The 14054-nt window shown below is 38.4% G+C and overlaps 1 protein-coding gene across 1 annotated transcript in view; it reads left to right on the top strand.

Annotated features, from left to right (window-relative positions):
• Positions 1-4114: 4114 nt before the first annotated feature.
• Positions 4115-14054, top strand: part of Cstf3 (cleavage stimulation factor subunit 3) — a 73576-nt gene continuing 63636 nt past the window's right edge. The window contains exon 1 of the mRNA XM_004852073.3: positions 4115-4329. Coding sequence (XP_004852130.1) covers positions 4303-4329 — 27 coding nt within the window. The 5' untranslated portion in view covers positions 4115-4302. The remainder of the gene's footprint in view (positions 4330-14054) is intronic.

Genomic DNA, 14054 nt, shown 5'->3' with positions numbered 1-14054 from the left:
GAAAAATTTAAATATGTACTGGATGTTATGTTGGCTAGGTAGGAAAACGTTCTTTTTTTTTTTGAAAATGCAAAGCATAGCAGTCTGAGGCAAAATGTCACATTGCTATTACTTTATTTTTATTTAGTGCTAGGGATTCAACCCAGGGCCTTGTGTATGCCAGACATGTGCTTTATTATTTATTTATTTATTTATTTATTTGAGCCAGGGTCTTGCTATGTAGCCCAGGCTGGCCTTCAACTCTTGGCAGTCCTCCTGCTTCCGCCTCCTAAGGGCTGGGATTATAGGCATTTGCCACCACGCCCTGCTGACCGGCACATGGTTATCCTCTAATTTATTTCATTAAAAATAACTTTTTGAGGTTGGAATTTATTAAGGTAGAATTTTAAAATGGCAAAAACTGAATGTATCAGGCAAAGGAATATTCCCCTCAGTGCTGGAGATGAAACCCAGGGCCATGTGCTACCTCTAAACTACATCCCTAGTCCATATTTTTTTATTTTGAGACAGGATCAAGCTAAGTTGCCCAGGCTAGGCTCTAACTTGGGATCCTTCTTGTTTTTTGGTTTGTTTGTTCTGTTTTTTCTTTCTTTTTTTTTTTTGGTACCAGGGATTGAACTCAGGACCTTGCATTTTCGAGGCAGGTGTGGTGCCACTGAGCTAAATCCCTGGCCCGTTTTTTCTTTTTTATGTTTTTTCTGAGACAGGGTCTCACTATGCAGTTTAGGCTTGCTGTGAACTCACTGTGTATTCCAGGGTGCCTCAGCTTCTCAAGTGCTTTGATTACAGACGTGTGCCACCAGGCCTGTTGGGCCTCCTGTTTCAGCCTCCTGAGTAGCTGGGCTCACAGGTGTTTGCCCACCACGCCCCACTCAAAGAAGGATATTTCATCGTTTGTCATGATGAGAATCTTTACATTAAAACTTTTTCACTTTAAAAAAAAATGAAGTTGAAATTTGTATTTGGAAAAAGATAAAATTGCACTCATAACTCCTACTATATAGCAAAATGAAATCTATATGTATCCTAGATCCAAATGTAGGGTTGCCTATTAGGATGTATTTATGCCAAAAGAAGGTCTTTGACTTTTAGCTAGAATTCAAATTTAGTTGGATATCCTATATTTTTATTTGTTAATCCTGATGATGAAGCTTATCTAAATTTTAAAAAATGAAACCATAAGGGTACAAAAATCATGAGCGAGCTGGGCATGGTGACACATGCCTGTGATCCCAGCATTCAGGAGGTTAAGGGAGGAGGATCATCATGATTTGAGGCCAGCCTGGGCTACACAGCCAGACCTTGTCTAAAAAAAAAACTATCATGGATGAGTCTTTTATAACCTAATAGTGGAGAAATTAATATTATCTTGGACTTAAACTTCGTAAGCAATGAAAGATTAAAACATCCTATTACTTTTATTTTGGTACTTGAATCCAGGACCTTGCACTACATAAAATTTCTTAAAAATTCATCTTACATGACAAAAAATTAATTCTGCCCACCTCTCCAAAACCATAGGCATAAAAATGAACGAGAAATAAGGATGAAATATTTGCAAGCTACATAAAACTCAAGAGTTAATCTTTCTGCTATAGAGAGATCAAAATACATTAAAAAATGACCAAAAAGTGGTCAGTAAAATAAAGAAAACAATTCTTTTTTGTGGTTGTTTTTTTCTCTTACGTATTTTGTTTTGTTTTGTTGAGACAGGCTCTTGCTATGTAAGCCCAGACTGGCCTCAAACTTAGGGCGCTCCTCCTGCGTCAGCCTCCAAAGTGCTGGGATAACATCCATGCACCACCACACCAAGCTAAGAAAGGACACGATTATTTAAAATATGAGAAGATACAGAGGAATGTGAATAAAATTCTGAGATTCTGCTTCTTACCTATCAGATCCAATCTGATATTCTGTGAAGAGCTTATCAGAAAAATAAGTGCAGTGATTTGGGTGTGAAAAATGGCACAGTTGGAGAGTCCATGGCAGGGAATTTCACAAGATGTAATAAAATTACATGTGTTAGTCAGTGTGGTGCTACTCAGGAGACTGAGGCCTCGAGGCCTGGGCTATGGGTGTACACCACCAGCCTGGCCTGTATACTGTATCTACCTCTTGACTCTGCAATCCCATTTCTAGGAATGTACCCTCAATAGATGTCCACAAATGTGCCACAACATATGCACAAGATTAATTGTGAAATATGTGATAGTTAACTGTTGTATCAATTTGAGTAAGAAATGCCCAACCACTTGGATTAACGTAGTTCTGGATGTGGCTGAACGGATCTACTGAAGGCGGAAGTGGGTATGAGTGGCACCAATACACTTGTAGCCTGAATGGAATAAACGGGGACAGAAGGAAGGATCACTGCTGTTTATTTCTTTTCTTTTCTTTTTTTTTGATACAAGGTCTTGTTATGTAGTTCAGTCTGGCCTTGAACTCACTATGTACCCCACGCTGGCCTTGAACTCATAGCAAACCTTCTGCCTCAGCCTCCCAAGTGCTGGGATTACAAGTGTGCACCACCACACCCAGTTCACTGCTGTTTCTTGAGAGGAGCTCCAGTCTTCTGCATGGCCTTTGAACTTCTGTCCCAGGCTTCCAGTGCAGACTCTCCAGCTTCCCATACGGACTCCAATGGGACTGCAGTGAGCTCCAGGTCTTCCAGCTTTGACTGGATTGTTCAGCTCTCCAAAGGGCAGACAGCCCTTTTGCACTCTTCCATTCCTGACTGCAGGCCACTGTTGTAAGCCCGCCTTGTAAATCATATTATATCTTTTTCTAGGGAGCACTGACTGATGCATATTATTTGTATAGCAATCAAGGAAAAAAGTCAAAATGGAGTAGCATTGCTTCTGGGCCCTTTAATTAAGTCTGAGCCAAACATAGTGGCACATGCTTGTAATCCCAGGACTCTGAGAGGCTGAGGCAAGAGGATTGATTATAGGTTGGAGCCCATCCTGGGCAATTTAGACGCTTAGGGAGACCATGTCTCAGAAGAAAAAAAATAAAAAGGCTTAGGACATACTAAGTGGGAAGGCCCTGGATTCAATCCCCAGTACCCAAAAAAAAAAAAACACCCCCAAAAAGCATTCTAAATGAGATTGAGGTTGGGTGGAGAGGATAGAGATGAAGTGAGACTTATTCAAGGATTAATATAGATATGATTCGTGAACAATATAATTTTGTTTTTGAGACAGAATCTAAGTCGCCAGGGCTGGCTGGCCTGAACTCTAGATCTCCTGCCTTGGTCCCTGCACTGCTATGACTATAGCGTGTGCCACCATGCCTGGCTGTCAATTGGACATATTCTAAGGGGGAAAAAAACAAACTTCAAATAAATCTTAACCTTACTCAGTAAATGTAGTTATTAATGTTTTAATTCTAGCATTGTATTTTATTTTGGGGGGCAAGAGACTGAGCTGGTAACTGGGATCCTACAGACAACAGAACATATGGTGACAGTAAAAATTAATATGGGCTTGATTTTTTGGGTGGTAGTGGTGTTGGTACTGGGTATTGAACCCAAGGCCTTCACCCTGAGCTACACCCCTAACTCATTTTAAATTTTTATTATTAGACAGGTGTTCACAAAGTAGCTAAGATGCCCAGGATGGGCTGAATTTGCAATCCTCTTGATTTGGCCTCCCAGAGGGATGGGATTACAAGTGTGTGTGCCACCACGTCCGATTATTACAGGCTTTATTTGCTCCTCCCACCCCCAAGTAAAGTAAAAAGGGACAGCTGAGGCCATACAAAACTTTGACTCTTTTATCTCTCAAATTTGGGAAGTATATAGCATTGGTACCCAGCATGGACAGTTTGCCTGAGCCAAAATGATCGGCAGTCAGCTTCAAAGGTAAAGAACTCGGGTCTACAACGTCGTAAGAAATAATTCCAAGAAAGCGCGGGAGCCTCCTAGCCAATAGTTTCCCGCTTCCTAGTCAGTCGCGACCAGCAGGGCCACAGACGCTCCAGTCCAGGGCTGTGACATTAGCGCGTGCATCGGACCCCCCCCCCCCCCGGGATTTCTGAGTCTGCGCACCAGGACGAACGCCATGTTGCGCTCTTAGTCCCGCCCCCTGCCCCGGAAGTTAATTCATAAGCCACACCTCTCTTCAGGCCACAGGGGCGCAGCCATTTTAATTCATATCTGAGTGGGCGGTGGCGGTTGGTGTTAGCAGTCGGGCTCCGCTGGGCAAGGGATAGCTTGACTGATTTAGGGGTTGTTTTTAGTTTAATTTTTCTTTTCTAGCTTCCTATTGCCGGCTAGTGTGCACGTTGTAATTCTCTGAGGCCATGTCAGGCGACGGAGCCACGGAACAGGTGAGGAAGGAGAGCGGTAGGGCCTCGTGGCGACCTCTTCTCTCCAGGTCTGTGTTTGTCCGAGTTCTCCAGCCATGTTCACAGGAAGAAGGAGTCGGACTCCAGTGAACACGAGGGTCGAGGTGCAGGAGAATGGTGGGAACGGGGTGGGGGGGAGGCATAATCTGCCTGAGGTTTATAATTCTGTGTAGGACTTCCCTCTTAGGTGTTAATACGAATAAATTTTTCATTTAGACAATAGACGGGAGATTGCTTCGTGCTGTTTAGATTCATGGTAATACTCGGGCTGGGGGTGTCTTTTATATCATTTTGGTGTTCAGATGATTAGGAAGGGCTTATTTTGACGTACAGTGTATCTTCAGTTTTTAAAAATTTGACCATGTTTCCTCCCTGTCTTCCTGACCCCTTACAGTAAGGAAATAGAGAGGTTGCTAGTTCGAGAAATAATAGATGAAACTCATCTGGAGAGACAGACTCTTAAGAGAGCAAATGCAGAGAGAGGCAGTCTAGAAGTAGAGCGCGGTGGTCCTGAGGTTTTGAGGGATTTTGTGGCTTTCTTTAGCTTTCTTCCGTTTTTCTTTTCTAGCCACACTTCATTTTCGTTTCTGCGGCTACACAAACATTCGATTTAATAAATCGAAAAGGAAAAGTGTGTTTTGGTTAAACAGAAGCATTTGAGTAGTAGATATGAGTGACGTTTAGGTATTTTAAAATTCAGATTTTTAGATACGCGTGGTTTGTCTTGCTCTTCGTATACAGGAATTTGTAGGGTGATATTTGTCTTTTACTGTGAAGGAGGGAACTGATTTTATTAAATGTGTTTTTCGAGCTTAGTCCTGGTGTGTTTAAATGAATACATTTTTTTGTTTGGGTTTTTCTTTCCCCTTGGTGAATACAATTTTTAAAATGGAGGCAGGCTAGCCTACAAAGTCTCAGTTTCTTGGGATTTCCCATTGCCATAGCAACGAAATACACTTAGCTTTTAATTTTTCAAGTTCCCAGTTTATACTGTGGAAGCTGTGATTGGAAGCTGATAGAGATGAGGTAAAATAGAACTATTCCTTATTGGATAGTCTGGGAAACTAAATTTCATTATATCGGCAAAGTTGGGTTAAAGCAGTGTTTAAATTTTATGTAATGTTAGGATGCCCAGGAATGCAAAGTGTTCATTATGTCACAACTTTTATTTTACCCACACTTTTTTAGGTGATCTTTGCCATTTGAAAATGGAGTAGTATATTGAGGTTTCATTGAATACTTTGAAAATTCGTTGCTAATTTTTAATTCTAAAATTGAGAAGACATAGAAATGTCATGATTTTGAATATTGTGTAAGATGTTATAATGTAAGGGATAACTGGTCAGCCAGGTGTGGTTGCATACCTGTAGTCTTAGCAGTTGGGAGGCTGAGGCAGGAGGGTTGCCACAAATTCAAGACCAGTCTGAATTACAGAGTGAAACCCTGTCTCCAAAAAATGGGGGGGGATAAATGGTGATGAAAATTTACAGGAAAAAAAAATCCCCCCTCTCACATTTTATTGTGTGAAGAAAAGTTGAAAGAAAAGTGTAGTAAAAACCTAGTGTATAATTTGTGTGCATGTATGCACGCTGCTGAAGCTTGGAGAAATTTTTCACCCAGAGGCAACAATTGTTGAAGGTTTCACCAGTCTTCCCCTAATCCCTCAGAGATCCAACTCAGGACCTCCAGCATGGTAGACAAGTGCATTTTTAACGTAATCCATATTCAGATTTCCTCAGTTGTCCCAGGACTGGTTTATGGTTTTGTTATTTTTTAAAACCTAAATATGATTGTGCTCGCTTTGCCAGCACATATACTAAACCTAAATATGATCTAGGCTCATATTGAATCATTTATTTGGTTATGTCTATTAAGTAGTCTCTCCCCGTTGCTTCCTTCCTTCAATGATATTGTCTCTTTGAAAGATCTGATCTTATATAGAACATCACTTCTCTGGGTTTGTTTTGGTTTGGGGGGAGTTTTTTGGTGGTATCATTTAATTTATGCCTTCATCTTTTGTATTACTTGAGGACTGTAGTTAAATTTATCCTCAGCCTTGATAATATTCAGGTTAAATATTTTTGGATAGAATATTTTATAGCTTCAAAAGGCATTTCTTGCTGGGTTATTTCACTTTAGTGATGGTTAAATTTGTTCACTTGGTTAGCAGTACTTTTTTGTGACAGTCTGACTGTAGTCTTGAACTTGGGATCCTTCTGCCATTCTTGGTTTCACCTCAACTTTTTTTTTTTTTTTCCTGGTTCTGGAGATTGAACCCAGGATATATGAACATATCCCCAACATTTTATTATTTTTTCTTTTGAGATAATGTCTTGCTAAGTTGCCCGAGCTGGGCTTGAACTTGTGATCCTCCTGCCTTATCCTCCCAGAGTGCCGGGATTACAGTTGTGTGCTGTCATGCCTAGCTCACTTTAACTTTATAACAATACATTTAAAATACGCAAAAGAGTAGTATAATGTATTATATAAGAGGTTCGACTTATAACTAATCTTTTCTCTATATCTTCACTTATTTCCACCATCCTCATTACTGTACATTGAAATAAGTCGCAGGTGTTGTGTTATTTGACTTTAACTGAAGTAGTGATTTAGTTTTTTGAGAGAGGGTCTCGCTGGCCTTGAACTCACTTATGTATTCCAGGCTGGCCTCGAATTTGTGGTGATCCCCTTGCCTCAGCCTCCCAAGTGCTGGGATTAGACCGGCTTGCCACCACGCCCCTCAGTAGTGATTAAATAATACCTCAAAGAGTGACATGATTTAAACAGGGCACAGTGGCAGATGCCTGTCATTCCCCATTTCAGGAGTCTGAGGGAGGAGGATCCCAAGTTCAGTCCCTGGTAGGAAACTTAGTGAGACCCTGTCTTGAAATTTTAAAAAAGGGTAGGAATATACTGGTAAAGTGTTTCTGAGTTCAATCGCCATTATTCTCAAAAAAAATTTTTTTATATAATTCAAAATATGAATCACTTGTACTTTGCTTGGAGTGTCAGTGAAAATCTGGAGGAAAAGGGTGCCTAAAATAACCTGAAATCATAGATCAGAGAGAGACTAAAGAAAACTAATAAGAAAAAAAATCAAAGTCTGGATCATGGATTCTCTTAGGAAATTGACAAAGGATGGATGAGGTGAACAGAGACTCCTGCAGATATTTGTGGTGTAGAATTCTTTTAGTCTTTTACTAGAATACAACTTCTAATTTTGTAGAATCGACCTGATAATATCTTAAATTTGTTAGTAAAAATACAGATAGTTTAACTTTTAGTACTAAAATTTGTGCCCTCTGAAAGAGAGAAATGATTGTGGACAAGCAAAATCATTACTAAGGCCTTTTATTCTTGCAAGGAAGTTCAAGTTTTATATTAATCTTTCTGAAGCTCCTTGTTACGGTTTTTGCCTGCTTAATGGTAGTAAAACTCCATATAGGTGTGTACCACCCCTCTCCCCCACAAGGCCCATCTGGTTTTTGTGTTTTAATTACAGCTATACTTATATATATATGTATATATTTTACTGCTTGGTTCTGAGCTATCCCACCCCTGTTTTAAGTGATAAAGTTTTAACGGTTTTGAGCAGGCTTTGTTTTTTTTTTTTTAATGAGGGTCTGGCTGTGTAGTTCAGGCTAGCCATGAACTCAGCAATGATCCCCTTGCCTCAGCCTCCTGTGTGCTGACACACCTGGCCTGAGCAGACATATTGATCTTAATTGTTAATATTAATTAGGAAAACAGGACTTTAGAGAAGAGGATGTGGCAATAATTGTTCCTAGGAGCAGTTGATCTGTGCTTAGAATTGGTTTTCTTGGAGGTACAGCAGAAAGGAACTGTTAGGAAAGGTTGCATTCTTTAAGTTGTTAGGTTGTTTCATGGGATACGGGAACTTATATCCCAGGTACACCTTTGAAAGGGCAAACTCAGTATTCGGATGTTTGTACCTATTAATTGGACAATTGCCAGAACCAGTTCATAGGTTTAAGCTTTTCTACTGTGTCTCAATCTATTTCTCTTTTGACAGGACCTAGTATGAACAGTTGATAATGGTGTAAGAATTGTTCTCAAAAGGGATTTGAGTCAACAGTTGTTTAAACTTTTTAGATTTGTGGATGATTTAGGATATACAGTAAATATTGAATGAAATTGGAACAGGAGAACTGTGCCTTAATTGATTTTCTAATGTTTGACTTAGTGAATGAGTATCTTTGCTCCTTTGGCTGGAAGAACTTTATCCTTCAAATTTCAGAAAGTTAAGATTTTTATTTTTACCATGCTGGGGAATCATGACTACTGTATGCTAAGCACTGCTCTGTCATAGAATTACTTATGTTCTTACCCCTTTGTATTTTGTAGCCATTTGTTTATTAGGGGATGAATGAGCAAATTAAATGAGCAAATTTGTTAGGTATAATTTATTTGAATTAACACCTTACACTTAGATTTTTAGTTTTTTAATCATTTCATTGCTTAGAATTTCAGTCTTTGTAAAGGTCAAAAAGTGATTGTTGCTTTATAATCCAGAGTACATGTTCAGTTTTGTTAAAAAAAACAAAACAAAACAACCATATAGTTCCTTTAGTAAAGGAGCACAAAACCGTAACTTGGCATCAGTCCCAGTGTGACACATGTCATGTAAAATATTCTTTGGATATATAAATTGGCTCTGTTAAGTCACAGTAACAAAGTTTTACAGAGTACTATTCTGATCTACTTTTAGGAATTTAGGGGGAAAAGCTAATTTCAGAGAGAGACTTAAAACTGCAAATATATAGTAATTACAGTTGTCTTAATATTTTTAGCAGAAACTCAGAATGATTTGGGTCTGATGCCACCTTTGACAGTTTATGACTTTGGGAATGTTGGTTAATGATGGTTGTTAGGTGATTTTGATGTGTGAACATTATAGAGTGTACATACACAAACCTATAGCCTTTTAGCCTAGGACCATGATGAGCAAAGCAGTGCAAGAATAAATGAAGTACAAGAGAATGATGTAATGAAGAGACTTGGGAGGAGTTGTAAGGGGTAGCTTAGTGCTAGAGTGCCTAGTGTGTGGAGAGGTGATGATGTATGAGGCTGCTAGTGGTCTAACCGCGTACTGTATTACAGTGAACTTTTTTTTTTTTTGAGACAGTCTCACTATGCAATTCAGGCTGACCTCGAGCTCAGGGCAGTCCTTCTGCCTCAGCCTCCCAAATGTTGGGAGTATAGGCATGTCACCACTCCTGGTGAACTGTAAACTTTTTAAAAATAAGTAGTGTCCTCTAAAATGATAGTATTGTTACATTTGTTACAGTACATGTAGTAAAATACATAAAACTGGTAACATGGTTGTTTATCAAGTATTATACATAGTAGGTAATTGTATGTGCTCCAGCTATACTTTTATATGACTGGCAACCACTTGAGTTTGTTTATACTGGTATCACCTCAAACACGTGAGTAATATGTTTATTACCATAGCCAAGATGTCACTAAGCTATAGTGAATGGAATTTTTCAGTTCTGATACAGTATTAAATTGGAATCATCGTAGTGTAAGATGTTGACTGAATTGTCCTTACACAGTGCGTGACTGTGTCTCAAAATGAAGTCTATGGCTCATTGCATCATAATCAGTTGTTTCATAAAAGTATAGATGGAGCTGAGTGAGGTGGCTTGTAAACCCAGCACTCTGGGAGGCTAAGGCAGGAGAATTCCAAGTTGGAATCCAGCCTGGGCAATTTAGGGAGACCCCGTCTCAAAAATTTTTAAAAATTTAAAAGGGTAGGGGGTGTAGCTTAGTGCAAAGGCTCTAGGCTCAATCCTCAGTACTATAAAAGTGGGTAAAGACTAAAAGTATGGATGTCCAGTTACCAAACTATTGTGATTAGACTCTAAGTAAGATTGAGAATCTTTATTTGAAACAGGTACCATAGTTGATTTTTATGTAAATGAAAGCTTGTAAACCAAGTTGGGGAGGAGAACTGGACTTCCCAAAAGTTGTTTTTAAACACATCCTTGATAAAATAAATGGGAAAAATTACACATTATTTGAGGAGAGTACTTTACTGATTATCCTCTTTCCCCAGCAATGTGTATGTGTGTGTGTGCACGTGTACACATACAGATGCATTTTATAACTATTACAACTGTTAATTGGGTTAAGACTATTGTCAATTATTTTGTATCAGATATAATGATATAGTTTTCAAATGAGAAATAGAATAAGGTAGAAGAAGTACACCCAAATGGAAATTAGAGGCAAAGTTTTCATGTTAATTCTCCCACTATTTAACTTTTCTTTCTCTTTCTCTTTTTTCTTTTGGATCTGGAGATTGAACCCAAATCCTTCACACTGATCCTAACCCTCTTTTTAAAAATGTATTTATTTAATTGTATGTTGAAAATAAAGTTTTCACTAAGTTGCCCAGACTGTTCTGCTAGACATACCAAGATCACAGAAGTGTAAAGCAGTGGGCTAGCCTGTTGCACAGTGATAGAACACTTGCCTAGGGTTCGATCCATAGCTCTGGGCCGGGGCGGGTGGGGAGTAAAAGAATGCCATTCTTTCACTAAATGCTATTGCATTGGAAGGTATATTTTCATAAAATATATCAACATTTAAGGTGTTTATTATTTTTTAATAAGTGCTTCTTTTTTTTGTTTTAACTCCTAGTCTAAATATTGATACATAAAATCCACATACAAAAAAATCCTTTGTATTTTGCAATTTTTGAGAGTATAAATTTTTTCTTAGAAAAAAATTTGAAGCCAGCATGGTGGTGCATGCCTGTTAATACCAGCATTCAAGAGGTAGTCAGGAGGATCCTTGGTTAAAACCCTGCCTGGGCTACATACAGAGTTCAAGGACAGCTACATAGCGTGACCTTGTCTCAATAAAATCAAAACAGAAAACCAAGAAGTTTAGGAATTGTTGGAATGATGCCTAGGGTCTGTGAATCCAAGGTCATTTGTTCTATTTGTCTTGTGAAGTTAGCTAGCTTCATATAACAAATAATAGCTTAAAAATGGAAAGTGACAGGTAAGCCCACAGGTTGGGAAAAAATTTTGCAAATATGTCTGTTAGAGACTTGTATTTCTAAGATAGATATAGATATATATATATATATATGTATATGTGTGTGTGTGTGTGTGTATAAAGGATCCATGGAATTCAGTAATAAAAAGAGCCCAATTTAAAAATGACCAATGGGCCTGAATAGAAACTTGCCCCAAAATGTAGAAATGGCCATTAAGACCATGAAAGAGATATTGAATGTAAATGTAAACCCAAACTACAATGAGATAGCTACTGTTTTACACCCACGAGGATGGCTGTAATCAGAGTGGATAATGTCCAGTGTTGGTGAGGGTGTGGAGAAATTGGAATCCTCTTCACTGCTAGTGGAAACATAAACTAGTCCAGTCACTTTGGGAAAACAGTTCTTTGACATTAAACAGTTACCACATGATTTAGCAGTTATGTTTCTACGTAAATATATAGTAAAAAAGAATATACAAATGAACTCCTAAAAAACTTTATACTATGTTAAAGTAGTATTATTCATTAATAATGAAAACCATGAAACAATTCCACATCCATCTGCTGATAAATACACAAAAGGTAGAATATCAGCCAGGTGTGGTGGCGCATCCTGTGATCCAGCACTCTGGGAGGCCAAGGCAGGAGGATTGCAGATTTAAACCCAGTTTGGGCAGTTTGGCAACTTGGCGAGCCCATCTCAAAATAAGTAAAAAGAGCTCAGGTTGTAGCTAGTCCAAATGTCCTGGGTTCTATCCCCAGTACCATTTTTTTTAAAAAGACATAGTGGTGTATGCCTTTAATCCAGCACTCCGGAGGCTAAGGCAGGAAGATTGCTGCAAGTTCAAGGCCAGCCTGGACTACATAACAAGACCCCTGTCTCAGAAAAAAACAAAACCTAAAAACAAATACAAAGGGTAAAAATAAAAGTACTTGATTGATACTACAACATGAATTTTTAAGACATTGTGCTAATTGAAAGCCAGAAGCAAACAATCTCGTAGACAGCATTGAATTGTATATTTTAAATGGGTTCTTTTTCTTACAGAAAAAGAACTTTAAAGGGCTCACACATAATACACTTCCTGCAAACATGTAGCCAGTTGTATATGTATTATTCACAGAGAAAATAAAATAATTGGTAATGTGCCTGCCTGAGAACTAGTTTAGCTATTGTTCTACTCCATCCTGCTCCTCATTAACACCTCCTGAAGTTATATTGGAATCTTGAAGTCTTGGAGGTTAAGCAAAGGTAAAACTGGATTTTAATAGTTGCTTCCTCCTTTTCCTTTTCTTTTCTTTTTTTTTTGGAGTAGAGTTTGAAGCCAGGACCTTGTGTATGCTGGGTGAGCACAGTCTACCATTGAACTATATCCACAATCTTTTCATTTTGAGATAGAGTCTCTCTAAGTTGCCCATCCTGGCATCAAAGTTGAGATTCTCCAGCTTTAGCCTTCTCAGAAGCTGAAATTGCAGGTCTGTACCACCTCACCCCTGGCTTGATAAGTTTCTTATGGTAATAAGTTGTTGGCGTGGAAGCATGGGACACCTAATGTTTAACAGCTGAGCCCTGGACACTTGCCCTGAGTTTTGTTACAGTGCTCTGTTCCTCTGCTTTAGCAGAGGGTCAGGAAATAGTAATAAAATTCATTCCTTGGGGAGATTGAGTCTTTGTTCTTAAATAGATACAGGGAAACTGATTTTTCTTTTGTCCTATAGCAGCAATAAGGTAAACAGTCTAGGAGACAAACATGCTATACTCTCAACCTTGGTCACTGTTTCATAACTGATGAAAGGCTTTTTATTGTGGGAATTAAATGTGGCCATACCTTGCAGGTTGTACTCTTGGCTGTTTTAGTTAGCTTCCATTCTTAATGCAGTTGATGGAGAACTATTTATATAGATTTTTTTAAAGAACATTTAATATATCCTTGGTCAGAGGAAATTATTATATATTATATATAAATATACAAATAACTGTTGGTCCTAATGGTCTTCCAGGTGTCCGTGGTAGAATTTTAGGGACTCCATGAAATTGGAAAACTTTTTACCAATCTATGGTCAAAATCAAAAATTTTATTAATGTAGCCCAGAAACTGGTAGTAATGTTAGGAGCAGCTGTGGCTTTGACAATAAATAAACAAAATAATGCTTCCACTCATCACTGATCTGGCCACTAGCGCTTATTGCTTAATGTGGTAAGTATATATTACTATATGTAAAACTTTTCTACAAAATATAATTTCAGTAAAGCTGATTTATTTGATACTCTTAGAATTTTGTGTAAGATTATTCTGATAAAGAGCCCATAAACTTCACTAGATTGCAGAAAGGTTCTATGACACCGAAAAGGATTATAAATACCTATAGAGTTATGGTTTTCAACCAGGGCTTAACTAGAACCATCTGGAGACTGATGGTATATACATTCCTACAGTGGCTGGCTTAATTGTTCTAGGGGGACCCTGAATATCATTTTAAAGCCTCCTCAGGTCATTCTAATGTATTGCCAGGGCTAAGAATTTTAAAGGGATTAGTTTATTTAATGAGATTTACATGTTTTTGCTGTGTCTGTACTTAGTCAAATATTAGAGTCTTTTCTTTTGAATTTCTCTCTTTGGTAGATTGTGCAGTAATACATTATTTATTTGGTAGGCTGATTTTTGGCCAGG

This window comes from Heterocephalus glaber, unplaced genomic scaffold (genome assembly GCF_053883595.1).
Source record: "Heterocephalus glaber isolate CG9 unplaced genomic scaffold, H.glaber_assembly_v1.0 deba00000594, whole genome shotgun sequence".
Lineage (NCBI taxonomy): Eukaryota > Metazoa > Chordata > Mammalia > Rodentia > Bathyergidae > Heterocephalus > Heterocephalus glaber.
Note: the sequence above shows the minus strand (reverse complement) of the source record. Positions and strands in the feature narration are given on the sequence as shown.